The sequence below is a fragment of the Dromaius novaehollandiae genome, chromosome 9 (assembly GCF_036370855.1).
Source record: "Dromaius novaehollandiae isolate bDroNov1 chromosome 9, bDroNov1.hap1, whole genome shotgun sequence".
In the NCBI taxonomy this organism is placed as follows: domain Eukaryota; kingdom Metazoa; phylum Chordata; class Aves; order Casuariiformes; family Dromaiidae; genus Dromaius; species Dromaius novaehollandiae.
In genome coordinates this window covers 2,188,165-2,201,410 of record NC_088106.1, presented here as the reverse complement: position 1 = coordinate 2,201,410, position 13,246 = coordinate 2,188,165, and the positions used below count along the sequence as shown (strand labels likewise).

Below are 13,246 nucleotides of genomic sequence, written 5' to 3'. Positions count from 1 at the left end.
AAGGCAGACAGCTGTTTTGTATCATCAGTTTAGTTAGGTGAAGGTCCGAATGTGACACTGATTTATTAAATGTTTTCATTCTACAAATTCCCTATTCACAAAGGGAAACAAAAAAAGAGAGAAAGCAAGCGAGCTGAAAAAGCCAGTGTGTGCTAGGAACAGATAATACCTATTCTGAAATAATTAATAGGATGAAAGAAATAAAACAGCTGGTCATGATTTTAAACTATGCCTCAGTGACAGAGTAGGTATAGTCCTGTCCCTAATACAGAAGTCTTGGTGGTTCTTCAAAGGCTCTGAAATGAATTTTCTTAATCTGTGTTGGTTTCAGCTGAGACAGAAAAATTGGTATTTCTTACCTTATATGCTTGTCTAACACCCCCATTATCAGCAATGTTTTCTCCCAGTGTGTTGATTCCACTCAGCTGTAAAGACAGAAAGGAAAAATGTAATTTTCTCAAAATAAGAGCTTATCCAGTATGTGTAATGCCAAATTTTGCACTTTTTTCCCACTTTTTAAAGGGGAGAATTCCCTTAAAGTCTGACATTTTAGTAGAAGATTATGTTCTGAAAAGTCTTTGCCTCCCTTGTCTCAAAACCCAAGCAGATACTGCTATTTTCCCTAATCCTCTTCCTTCCCATACAGGCAGCTTTCTAGGCTTTCATATCTCTCTTGCTCAGACTTTCTGATGCCTATTCACTTGTTCATTCTTCCTATTTTCTTCATGTCTTTAACCCTCAGCTTCTTATCACAGTTCCAGTTAGAGGAGAAGGGCAGAATCTGTCTGTACAAGTTACATGAAACAAGTTAAATCCAAACTCCAGATAGTGACTTCACAGATTTGCTGATGTCTGTTAACTAATAATTTAAACTAAGTATTTTGCTGTTTATTAGGCAAGTTAAGTAGCTCTTTAGCAGCAAGATACTTACAGCATAACTCTGTAGCTGGTATAGTATTAGTAAATCAGTAAAGTGTCACTGAAGACGGTGAAGCTTTGGCAGTGGAGAATCTGTCATTTTACTTTTAAGAAATTATATTTTCGACCTTTAGCCCAAATATTGGGCTATGATATTTAAAGCTATAAAACTTAAGAGTCATCATTAGATTAAATTTGATGTGTGGCAAAATGGCAGAAAAATAAAGGAATGTTAAAATACTCTTCTCCTTTTTTTTTTTTTTAAATAGACTCTGGTGGTCCCAGCAATTTAGCGAACAGACTCAGGGTAGGGAGTTTGATCTTTTCCCTATGACCGAATGTATTGTCAGCCTCTAAAAAATAGACTGCAGTAGTTGGAGAAATATTTTCTGTATCTGTCGTCTTGGTCAGCACTTACTGCAGAAGGTCCAACCCAAGAGAAATTTTGTTCCTTATAGATTTAGGTGGTGTCACAGTTCAGTGCTGCAGGGTTCTTCAGTGAACTCCAAAATGAACAAGGTGGATGTTGAAAGTAACCGGTCTTTCACAATGCAATGCAATTGAGTGCTGTTGTAGTAAACTTCTTTCCTTTCTTTACTGTGCAGTAATGATCCCGGGGGGTGGTATTTACTTGCTGTGTGGAAGATGCAGCAATGTGAAAGAAAAACTGCACTGGTGTAGTATGTACCTGTGCTGACAGAATATAGGCACCTCAGCTAGCAACTGTGGTTGAAACCATGCTATCTGTAGCTTTGGAATATATGCAGTGCCAGCCTGGAACAGTAAAATCTCTACGGTACCAGAGGGGAGCACTGTAGAGATAATTAAGCTATCTGTAAATGATTAAAGCTAGAGCGTGTACTAGAAACAAGGAGGATGCATTAGCAGAGCATTTGGTAGTTCCCCAAAATGACATGCTGTGAAGTCTTGTGTTATGCAGACATACCTGTTTCTTTCTAGTGGCAATTTTGCAGTTTGTATTCAGTAGGAATCAGACAGGACTCTTGTTCAGCATGCATAATTCTAATATAACTATTACCTGTTTCTGTGAGTTAATGGAATATTGATCTTATTGGGACATAAAACAGACGTGATTCTGCAAACTATACTTGTGAAGTCAGAGTTTCCAGAAACAGATACTACACTGAAAGTGTAGTAACTTTAAGTGCGCAGAATGCCATAAATGCAGTCACATTTAGATTGACTGCCTCTCCTAAATCTGCATATAATCTTTTCCTCTCCTGCTGTACTGTCGTTCTTCTCATACCTTCTTGCTGTGTGGTCCAGATGTTTGTTTTGGGGAAAGTACAAGGAACTTTTGAATGGAGGAAAGCAGCAGGCAGGATATGTTTCAATGGGGATATATATTATTTGCACATCAAGTTTCAGAGAAAACAGGTTCAACTTTATAAATTATTTTTTCTGTTCTCTCAGGGCCTTTGAGGGTTAAAGTCAGTGCAAAGGCTTGAAGGACTGTCATTCATACAGAATGTAAATTCTACCTCTTCCACAACAGTCAGCATCTGTGTGGAATTCTTACCATTATCTTTAGGAATCTCTTTTGTTCTTTTCTGCATTTGAGCAAATGGACTCCTTTGTGAATAAGGACTTAAGATTTTGTGTTTTCTCATTTAAAATAGCATTGATAGCTACAAATAAACAGGGCATACATGCTGTCCACCTGCTAGGTCCCATGAAAAGTTTCCGTATTGGTACACCATGCACTGAGATTGCTCCTTAAAGTTGCGTGCTGATTCTTCAGTCCACCAGTCTATGAGGTCTCCATTCTCATTAAAATTTCTGCCTGTAATAATACATTAACAGAATTATGTATACAAGAAAAGAGGCTTTTAGTGCAGTAAGAGGGGTACTAAATAAAGTATACTAACTCATGCAAAAATTTTCTGTAATGAGGCAGTCACACAGATGATGCTCTTTTATTTTTCTTTTTCCTAAAAGAGCTGTATTCCAGCTAATGAAGAAAAGAAACCAATTCACACTGAATTACAAGATAGAACTAAGGCTCTCTATGGAAGCCTGGCATGTTCTACTTGTGACTGGATGCCACATTGATCATAGTGTGGGTCTGGAAATGCAGTGTGACTGAACAGCAGGTCTGATGGCTTGGCTCTTGAATTCAGACCTAGGCTGGCCTAGTAATACACCCTGTTCGCAATCACTCATAGCTTATGATCATTTCTACCCTCTAATGAGTATACTTTTGATGGAACCTTTGGGAAAAGTAAGGAACCTTCAACTAAATTAAAAGCCCTGGAGTGCAACCATATCCTGTGCTTTTGCTGCAGCCTTGCAGCTACAGTAGTATGTGGAATTCTTTGGCTGATACTTTTGGAAATCATCTTGGGGAACAATATTATAAACCTGAATAAATCCAGATTTGGTCTGCTGTTTGGCAACTTCACTTTATCTGCTCTCTGGAATGATTAAGCACTAAAGTATGTAAAACATACTATGTACCAAAAGTTCTGTAATTAGAAACTCAGTGCCTTACCATTATCATCAAAACCGTGTGTAATTTCATGACCGATGACCATGCCTATGCCACCATAATTCAGTGATTTGGACTGAGTTGCACTGAAGAAAGGGGGTTGCAAAATGCCAGCAGGGAAGACTGCAAAAAACCAACATGATTAAAGTACTGTTTTATTATCCTATATGCACAGTGTGAACAGGCCATTTTTATAGGCTTCTATGAAATAAAGTCATGCCATTCCCTCAGATTTTTCAGCAACATTATGTGATTTTACACATCACAGTGGCTGTAGTAGAAACAGTACAGTCAGACCATCCCCCTGCACCCCCAGGCTAGAGTAAAGCAAAATAGCTCTTCAGATACTTGCAAAATCAGCTTTTACTTTGTCTTTGTTACTATTTTACTTTGCAAAGAAGCAGTTATAATTTTTCAGTTTACAGCACTTAGCATTGTCAGACTTATGTGTCTTTACTAAATAAACCGCACAATATCATGGAAGGTGAGAGGGTTACCCTAGAATGAATAACTTATTTGATCATTGCCCCCGCCAGAAGTCAGTGTCAGAGGAATTTATTCTCCAACTGAAAATATTAGTAACTCCCACTAGAATCAATAAAAATAGGTCATGCTGGCAGTGGAAGAATTGGAACAAAGAGCTGCTTTTCACCCACTTCTGTGCTCATTTTTTCTAGGCCTTTAAAAAATCAAATTAGCAAAAAGAAATCATGTTGCAATTGTGATCTTTCTTTAAATTAAATTCTTTAATTAACACAAAATAAACTTTGTTCTTAGGTATTAAATAAAGAGTTCTGTTATACTTAATATCACATGCAGGCCTTCTCCCTATACTTCACTCTGTTGCAGCAGATTAATTTTTATCATGAGTGAGATGTTTATAACATCACAAAACTTGCATAAAAAGGAGAAACTAAATGACAGGTTTCACAGAAAAATAAAGAAAACAGATACTTTTTGCATTTTTGTATAAATCCCAGTGTGGCTCTAACCTTTTCTCTCAGGAGGAGAAAGAACCATGGGAAAATTGAAATTCAATAAACAGGTTGGAAAAGAAACTGTTACTGCTGTCCTGTGCAAATTGCTGCCTACTGACATAGTCACTCTATTACATTGCTATTTTGACTTGAAATTAAATGTCCAAATGTTTTGATGTTAATTGTTACCAGGAAATAGTAAAGACGAGTGCAAATGCCGTACTGTGTGATAAGCCATTTTAATGACTGGCAGTATGGGGCAATATCTAGAGTACAGCATCAGAAGACTTTTTTGGAGATTTTTGCTAGCAAGGCATTTACTCGGGATACACATCAATCCTGGTGGCTTGGAATACTACAGCCATAACTGTCTGGTAGCTCAGTTTATCCTTTGCTTGAGGACATAAGACGATCTTCCCTTTCTGAAGGCAGACAGTTCCCCAGATTTTCAGTTCAGTTTAATTAACACTCTATCACCTCATCCATTTTTAGAGTAAGCTGTCAGAATTCATAAATTTTTTTTTTTTTAATCTGCCCTTTGAAAACAATATTCCATGACTGCTTTTACATAATACAGGTCCAAAGCGGACAGGTATTCTTCCTGTGTGATAAATTTCAAACAGAGATTTAAAGAAGAAAGAGGTAAGCACAACTATTTGGGGATATAAAAGGCAGATTGTACTTCTCAACTTTGGGAACATCCAAGCCAGAAAATGGCATAAAGTATTTCCCTCAAACTCTGTGCACCCCTGGACAAAAGAAGAACATGTTTCTTCTTCAGCCTGTTTGAGAACGGTAATGCTCTTACCAGGAACAACTGTGTTGCACAGCACCCCCCGAACAGCCAGGAACATGAGTCAGCTCAATTTTGCACACCTGCCTGGGGGGTCAGAGGTAGCTGGAGCCCTTTAGGAACATATGATGGGCTAATTTACCAGCAGCAGCTCTGCTAATTTTTTTTTTTGAGGTTGAGTGCCTTTCTTGCAATCAGTGCTGCTCACGTAACAGTGAGGATCAGGGCCATACTAAAACATTAACAACAGTGCTCTAAATTTCCTACACATCCTGCAGAAAACTCCTTTTTAGAGGGAATTCTTTTTAAGGGTGTTATTAAGCTAATTTGGACATCAACTCTAAAGATCGTGCTGCTTTAATTATCATGTGACATGCCGTAGCTAAAGGATGAGACAGGAATTTATGGCTCATACTAACTGCCAGTCATCAGCTTCAGTCTTCCAAATGGTAATTCCTTTTCTACAAGTTACTGACCAAAGCTATTTTAAACAAAGCCCCGTGAGCAGATTTTTATTCTGAATGTTGAATAATGTTTTCATAATACTTGCTTAGCCTCACCACCTGCCTAACTCACAGCCCTGTCTTGCCATTACTAACCAAAGAGCACTGGTCAGTTAAGTCAACACAGCTTTGTCTCTTTTAAATCTATCCTGGATTTCACAGTGCTTGTTTCATGTTTTGTCTTTAGAATCCACTGCAAAGCCAGAGCAGTTTGGGTTAACTGTGAAAGTTCAGGAACCTTAGTAAACCACCAAAGTTTTGACTAGGCATGAAACCTAAAAATCGGTGAGTTTTGTATGCTACTGAATTCCTGTGCAAACAGCACTATACTGGTAATCCATGCATAGTGGGCTGTATTTTCATGTCCCTTGAAAGAGTGTACCAATATGAAGAGTTTTCTCCATGCCTCCTCATTCTCCCCCGCCTGTTGGTGACACTGATAATACTGCAATCCCTGTGTGTTTAAACTATTACTCTTTGTGCTTCTGCAAGTGCAAGCTCTTGCAAAGCACTGGAGATGAGTGGGAGAAGTCAGCACCACATTTGCAGGAGTCGGTTTAATATATCACCTAACTCAGTAAAATCTGAAAATCTAGGACTGTATGGCTATTTTTAGCTTTTTTAACTCTTCAGTGGGGACAGGAGACATTAAAAGAGGAAAAAGAATAGAAATCCTTTGGAAAATCTGACTTTATTGATTTCTTTCATTATAAATTTGAGGCTATTCCTTTAAACCTGCAGGAGTAGTATCAAGACCTATGTGATCAGGGGTGCTAAATAAATTGTAGGGGTTTTTTTGCACAGAAAATACCTACCATGAAAATGTTAGTATACCTTATTAAATACACCCTATAAAAGTTCAAAGAAAACTTAGTGCAGCTGTGCTTACAGTCTACATAGCAGGGAGTGCTTCTTGCAATGAAATAAAGTATGATATACTGTCCCAAAATAAAGCTTCAGATTACCTCTCATGCTACTGAAACTCCTGCTGGTAGTAGCAACCTTGCAGAGTAGTGACATTATTTTTGACACTAACATTGTGAGACCCCAGTGGAAGAGAGTGCCTGGCACTTTTCACCTTGGTTTAATGGTCCGTTTGATAAGAGAAATAGGACTATATAGGCAGCTAGTATTGAAAACTGAAAAGAAATGGTAATTTCATCCCTGGCAATGAAAATAGTATGTCTCCACCAAATATTTTCTTTGGAAGCCTTCATAAATAAACAAACAACATTGTTTCATTTCTGTGCAAAGGCCTACAGGACAAGGTCCTTCATTTTTCAGACTTTTTTTCAGGAGTTATACATGGGTCATAGTGTCTCATGAATGGTTTAGAAATGACACTGCAATTTATGAAATGTGGATAATACTTGCAGAACTGATGGAACAGGAAGATTGTCAGGCATAATTAACATTATAAAATGTTTTGAGATTCTCAGAAAGACTTTGCACAACTGTGAAGAGAGCTGGTACTGTTCACAAGAGGAGAAACCTCAGAGGCTTCTTGTGCTTCTATGCAGTACTAGTCTTTAGCTATAACTGATTTTTTTACTTCTTTAAAAGCATTTTTAATACTTTCTCTTTTATTCTAAGTTATTTTTAACCATGGTTTTGGGTAGGCTGACATTAGAAAATTCATACCTAAAAGCATTACCTAAAACTGTGTCATTGTTGCTGAAATTTTTCCTTCTTTATTAAACTTGCTTTGTTCTAGGTTTAATTTGCCAGGCTCATATTTTCATTTTTCCAACACAAAAGAAGCAGAATTAAGTAGAGATGACACATCTTTCAGACCATGAACTTGAAGTCATCTAGCACACTTTACACCATGAGAACAGCAATTAAGGATGCCTCAGAATTACTTAAACTTTTAATAAGCTATATATAAAAGAACATATGTTAGAACTTTGCATTTAAGATAGGCAGTGCTAACAGTTGAGAATGTTGCAATTTAAACATGACTACTTAAAGTAATACTAGTATGGAGCTCTGATATGCTGTGGTTCATCAATAGATCTTGAAGTGCTAAAATAGGATAGGTGGTGAGAAATTTTCTGAGAAAACTGTTTTCACTGAGCTGATTTCATTGAGCCCCAAATGTTTTGTTCAACTGTCTTGATTATTTTTACTTAGGGAAGGTGCTGACAGAATCATGTAGGATTTTTGTCAGATGGCCTGGGACTCGAAGCAGCCCTGGAACAGTGAACATATGATATGGTCCAGGAGCACTGACTCCTGGTCCCGTGGGGCCTGGGACAGTTTGCTCAGCACAGCTCCTGTGAAGCTGCATCCCTGGAGTCTGTCTTCTGAGCACTAGATTTTACAGCTGTGTATGGGAAGCTGTTGGAGATGAGGAAAATAGAAAATGAGGAAAAGCTGTCTTTGCACTAATATTTCAACATTACTTAGTCATCAAATGCAGAGCATATTTGGTTGCCTTGATAAAAGGACATTTGTTTTACACTTGCCTGATTGCTTTCCATAAGGGTAATTACAGGGGAAAGGTACTGCTTCATAAGAACACGCACGGGACTTTGTGATTCTGGCCTGCACATGCAAAATGTTACAGGATTTTAAGTTGAGTCAATGAACTGGTGTATTCATTAACCAGCAGGATGTAATTCAGCATCCTTCCCAAAGCCATACTAAATAAGCTTGTACAAAGGGGTTCTGATGGGGCTATAAGGAGCGGAATCCACATCTACCGCATGGCAGGGAAGTGCTGTAGTTTTCTTTTAATCACTGTTCCCTTCAAATAAAAGAGTTACTGCAACGCCTGCTTATCGCATAAAAAATGGCTAGCACAACCAAATTTACTTGGTCAGTGAACTTCTAGCTACACCAGACTGCTGTTGCTTTTACAGCTGAATCCCAAGCTTTTTTCTTGTTCTGCACAAAGGCAGTACAGAAAATGAGATGAAAATGCGACAGTCACTGCTCTCAAGGAGTGGAACATCTGATTTTGCTGTACTGAGGCCCTTCTGCAACCCCAGTAATACTAAGTTCATTTCACTTCTTGTGTTTAGAAAAAAAATATATATAATTTGGCCGTTAAAACTGTATCCAGTTAATAAGTTGGTAAACCTTACCTATCTGATTTCTACTTGCAGAATAAAAGGCATTGACAACAGCAGCTCCACTTATCCACCTAATGATAATACAGAAGAATACATGTTAGAAATTCAGTTCTTAATGGCAGGGTTAACTGAATACTTCAACAAACCTAGAAACTGATTCACGGAATAACTGAGGTTGGAAGGGTCCTCTGGAGATCATCTAGTGCAGTCCCCCTGCTCAAATCAGGGTCAACTAGAGAAGGTTTCTCAGGGCCACATCCAGTCGGGTTTTGGGTATCTCCAAAAATGGAGACTTCACAACCTCTCTGGACAATCTGTTTCAGTGTTTGACCACCCTTACAGTAAAAACATTTTTTTCTTATGTTTAAATACAATTTCCTGTATTTCAGTTTGTGCCCCTTGCCTTTCATTCCATCACTGGACACCACTGAGAGGAGTCTGTTCCATCTGCTCTGCATCCTCCCATCAGCTGTTTATACACGTTGATAAGATCCCCCCTGAGCCTTCTCTCCTCAAGGCTAAACAATCCCAGCTCTCTCAGCTTCTCCTTGTATGTCAGATGCTCTGATCCACTGATCATTTTAGTGGTGCTTCTTCATTATCCACGCTAACAGTATCTTTCCGCTGAAAGCATGAAAGTATGTCCTTTCACAGCAGACTTTGGAATAACAGGGTGAAGCTGTAAATGATAACTGTATTGCATATGCCAGTCATAAAAGGTGATGAAAAGTAATCTGACTTTTTTTTGCTTACACTAGACAAAAACAGTTTATTGTGTGGAAGATTCTGATTTGTGAATAGGTGAAAATTCATTTGCAGAACAAATGATAACTGTTAGAAAACAATCACTTGTGGTTGATACTTCCAGGTTCACTTATGTAATCTTTGAATGCAGTTAAATTTGTGATAGTTACTCCTAGCTGATATAATGTTGTGAGAACAAAACAGGAATTGTGTTAAATTAAGCTGAAACAACTCAAAAAGCCCAGCTCAAAGCTTGAAGTTAAAATAGAACAGAAACGAGGTGGCTGTTAGGTGGAGCATATGTTTTCAGTTAATGATATGTAAGTACAGAACAGCAGAAGCAATAGCTGGAAGTCTTTATCCAAAATAATGACTAAAGTTGTGAAAAGCTATTAACTACAAGCCACATGTTCAACAAAGCAGACGCTAGTGGCCATCACTTGTAAGTCTATGTGTTTGATCAGATGTAATAAACCTTCCGAAAGCATGGGAAGTCTAGAAAAAAAGTGAGAGGAAGATCCTACAGTCATCTTACATTATGATCTCCTCGAGTGATTAAAGGAAGAGATTCACAAGGGTATGTGTATATATGTATACTTTGGATTTTGTTCTAGTATTTTTGTCTCTGTTCTTAGAGATCTTTATTTCTAGTTAATCTACTTGAGCAATATAGTATTTGGGAATTTCATAGTGCTGTTCCAGTGGTGTGACGTGTCCTTCATCTTCTGAAAAGGGGAAAGCTTGAAGAGGCAAAATGACAGACTGGAAGAAGTCTGAACAGTTGCAGTTTTTCTTTTCTTTTCTTTTCTTTTCTTTTTTTTTTTTTGGTCTTAAAAAAAGTCCAAAAACTATAAAGTAATTAAACACAGAAACACAGAATAATTTACGTAAAAGGAACCTCTAGATGTCATCTGGTCCAACACCCCTCCCCCCATGAAGCAGGGCCAACTAGATCGAATTGCTTAGAGGCTTGTCCATAAAAGGTTTGAGTATCTCCAAGGGTGGAGGTACCACAACCTCTCTGGGCCTTGTTCAACCACCTACTTGGTGAAAAAGTTTTCCCTAACATCTAGTCAGAATTTTCCATGTTCTAGCTTGTGTATTCTTTTGCCACTTGCCCTTCCACTGTGTACCTCCAAGAAGAGTCAGCTGTTCTATATACCCTTCCATGAGGTAGCTGAAGACAGCAATAAGACTTCCCGTTAGTCTTAAGACTGAAAAAGCTACTTCTGTCATCCTCAATATAAATCCAGCTCTGTGGCCCTTATTAAAAAGAACAGTCCTGTGAAGTTAATATGGTCGATGGTGACTACAGTCTTTTTTCTGATTTGGCTGACTTAACTTCCAAATGGGTCAGAACTGAAACAGGAAGAGTAGCCAGTACAGCAAGGGAATGTGCTGTTTCAGTCTTTTGGTACATCTGCATTAGTATTTTAATTCAGAGCAGGAATGCACTTCTGATATAAATTCCTGATCATTCTCATTTATTCTTGCTTCCATTGGCATTGCACAGCAGTCTTTGTGCAAGAGAAGTGAAATTCACCTAGATGAAATTCATCTTCCAGATGAACTTAATTCAAAAGGTGCACTACAGGAGTCCACCTGACACACTCCAACAGCTAAGGGACCAGACTAGAGCTACTCCAGAATACTCGACCTTCTGCCCTGTCCCCAGAAACGTGAGCAGTGTGGATACTGGGTCTTTGGCACCAACTGTTTTGCTCTAAGCAGCTGCTCCTATTTTGTTGCAGTACCTGCTAGCATAGATCCAGCCTTTGAGAAGAGAGCAATGCCCTCCTACCTTCCCTCTTCAAGGAAGAGAAAGTGCAGAAGAAAGGTGACGAAATCATCACTGATTACCCTCCAACCACATAGCTCTTACTGTGGAAACTGGGTGAAAAGCTATACGCGGTATTTTTAAATACTTACTCCTCTTTGTCCACCTTTTCTCTAAGCTTTTTCAACCTTTTCTTCTGGCTAAATACCAAATTTTGAATAATGTTTTCAAAGTATTCGTCTTCTTTGTAGTTCAACTGAAAAGAAAGAGGGGAGAAAAAAGACTTAATAGTAGTGTTATTGATTTGCTGCAGAATACAGATGTGGAAAATCTAGTCTTGAGCGTGCTGGTCTAAGCATTGCATTTTTAAGAGTATTTTTTTGATCCACAATTAGAACTTGGTTTACAGTGCTGTGCTACGTCACAGAGTGGATACTGTAGCTAGGTATGTGTTATTGGCTGTATGATCTTTTTCAGAGTCTCTGTTCCCTCTTTCTATGTATTGAGTGGAGTTCAGCATTAGTTAGTTTTGACCCTGACCTTTGAGGGTTGCCTGCTTGACACCAGTATGCAACAGCCTGGTAAGGTGCTATTCCACATTAGAAAGAACACCTGAAAACAAGGCCCAGATGTTGTTTTAAAAACATGTTTTTGTTATACCTCTCGATACTTTTCAAAATTAAAACTGTTAGTCTCTTGGACTGCTAAGGCATGTTCTACCTGAATGTGCATGTCTGTGACATATGTTAGTGGAGTTATTCTTAAAATGAACCTGCAAGGTAAAAGAATACTGAGATCACATTTTGCATTGAAAAAATTAAGATGCAGTTTAAATTTTATGATTTGTTGAATGTCACACATCAGGGGCCAGTTCCAATCCATGGAAAAACAGCACATTAACTAAATTATGTATGCTTGTATCCACTTAAACCAGTGTTAAATCAGTCTATGCTGATTTAGAAGTACTGGACTGAACACCATTTGCTACATGTTTTATTCTCATCCAATTCCACTAGAAACTGTATATTCCCATGAAATACCATCAAATATGTATCACCTGCTATCTATATTGGATCAGCTGTACTACAGTGGGTTTTAATACACTTTTATTTGCACCTCTTCACCTGAGTACAAGACTGAATTACTCTGTACAGATGCACATGATTCTGCATGGGTGTGAAGGCAAAATCATAGTTTTTATCTTAAGATCCCTTTCTGGTCATGTTGCCTATTGTGGACACTTACCTCCTGGTATTCACTGTTCAGCTTATTGTTATCAGTCATGATCTCATCTGGATAACCAATCCTCTCTCTAATTGCTGTTGCCTAAGAAAAAAATAATTTGATCTCCATAACAAATCCAGCCATGTTTTTAAATTGATTATATATTAGATAATGAATGCAATATGGAAGCAACTGCAGAGAAGCCAGGACTTCAGCTATGTATAGCTTTTATTAACATTTCTTTATTCATTGAAAGCACTATAAAGTTTAATGGTTTACTTTATAACAATGGAAGATTGTAGAAAATATGTTCTATTTCTTGTTTTTATAAGTAAACTTATAGAAATGCGCACAGTGTAGCCCAAACAGATTCAGCTATGTGTTTCAGTTGAAAGTCTAGTTTAAACAAATAGTTGATCTCCTGAAATATTTGATGTATCTCATAGCATTTAAAATAAAAATAAAATTCATGACTGGAAGTTTTTTAACTTTAATATGTTACAGGAAAGTACATTTTCAAATTTCCAGAACCTCAGTTTGCATCTGTATCCAAATTTCTTTACTAGCTCACACATTTATACTGGAGTAAAACAATACATTTAAATGTCCCCAAATTTTGAGATATTTGAAATCTTGAACAAAGTCTTTTTAACCCAAACCTTACTGTGTTTCTTTTGATAGCTAAATGTTCATTTTCTTTAATGGCAGTGTCAGAAATAATTTA

At 37.7% G+C, this 13,246-nt stretch overlaps 1 protein-coding gene across 2 annotated transcripts in view; it reads right to left on the bottom strand.

Annotated features, from left to right (window-relative positions):
* The window catches only part of MME (membrane metalloendopeptidase), a 59,140-nt gene that overhangs the window by 8,477 nt on the left and 37,417 nt on the right, over positions 1–13,246 (bottom strand). For both annotated transcript variants that reach the window (XM_026096876.2, XM_026096875.2), the window contains exons 15-20: positions 12,544–12,624; positions 11,451–11,554; positions 8,790–8,848; positions 3,431–3,550; positions 2,589–2,722; positions 360–425 (exon numbers count right to left, since the gene is read on the bottom strand). In XM_026096876.2, the coding sequence (XP_025952661.2) occupies positions 360–425; positions 2,589–2,722; positions 3,431–3,550; positions 8,790–8,848; positions 11,451–11,554; positions 12,544–12,624 (564 nt within the window). The remainder of the gene's footprint in view (positions 1–359; positions 426–2,588; positions 2,723–3,430; positions 3,551–8,789; positions 8,849–11,450; positions 11,555–12,543; positions 12,625–13,246) is intronic.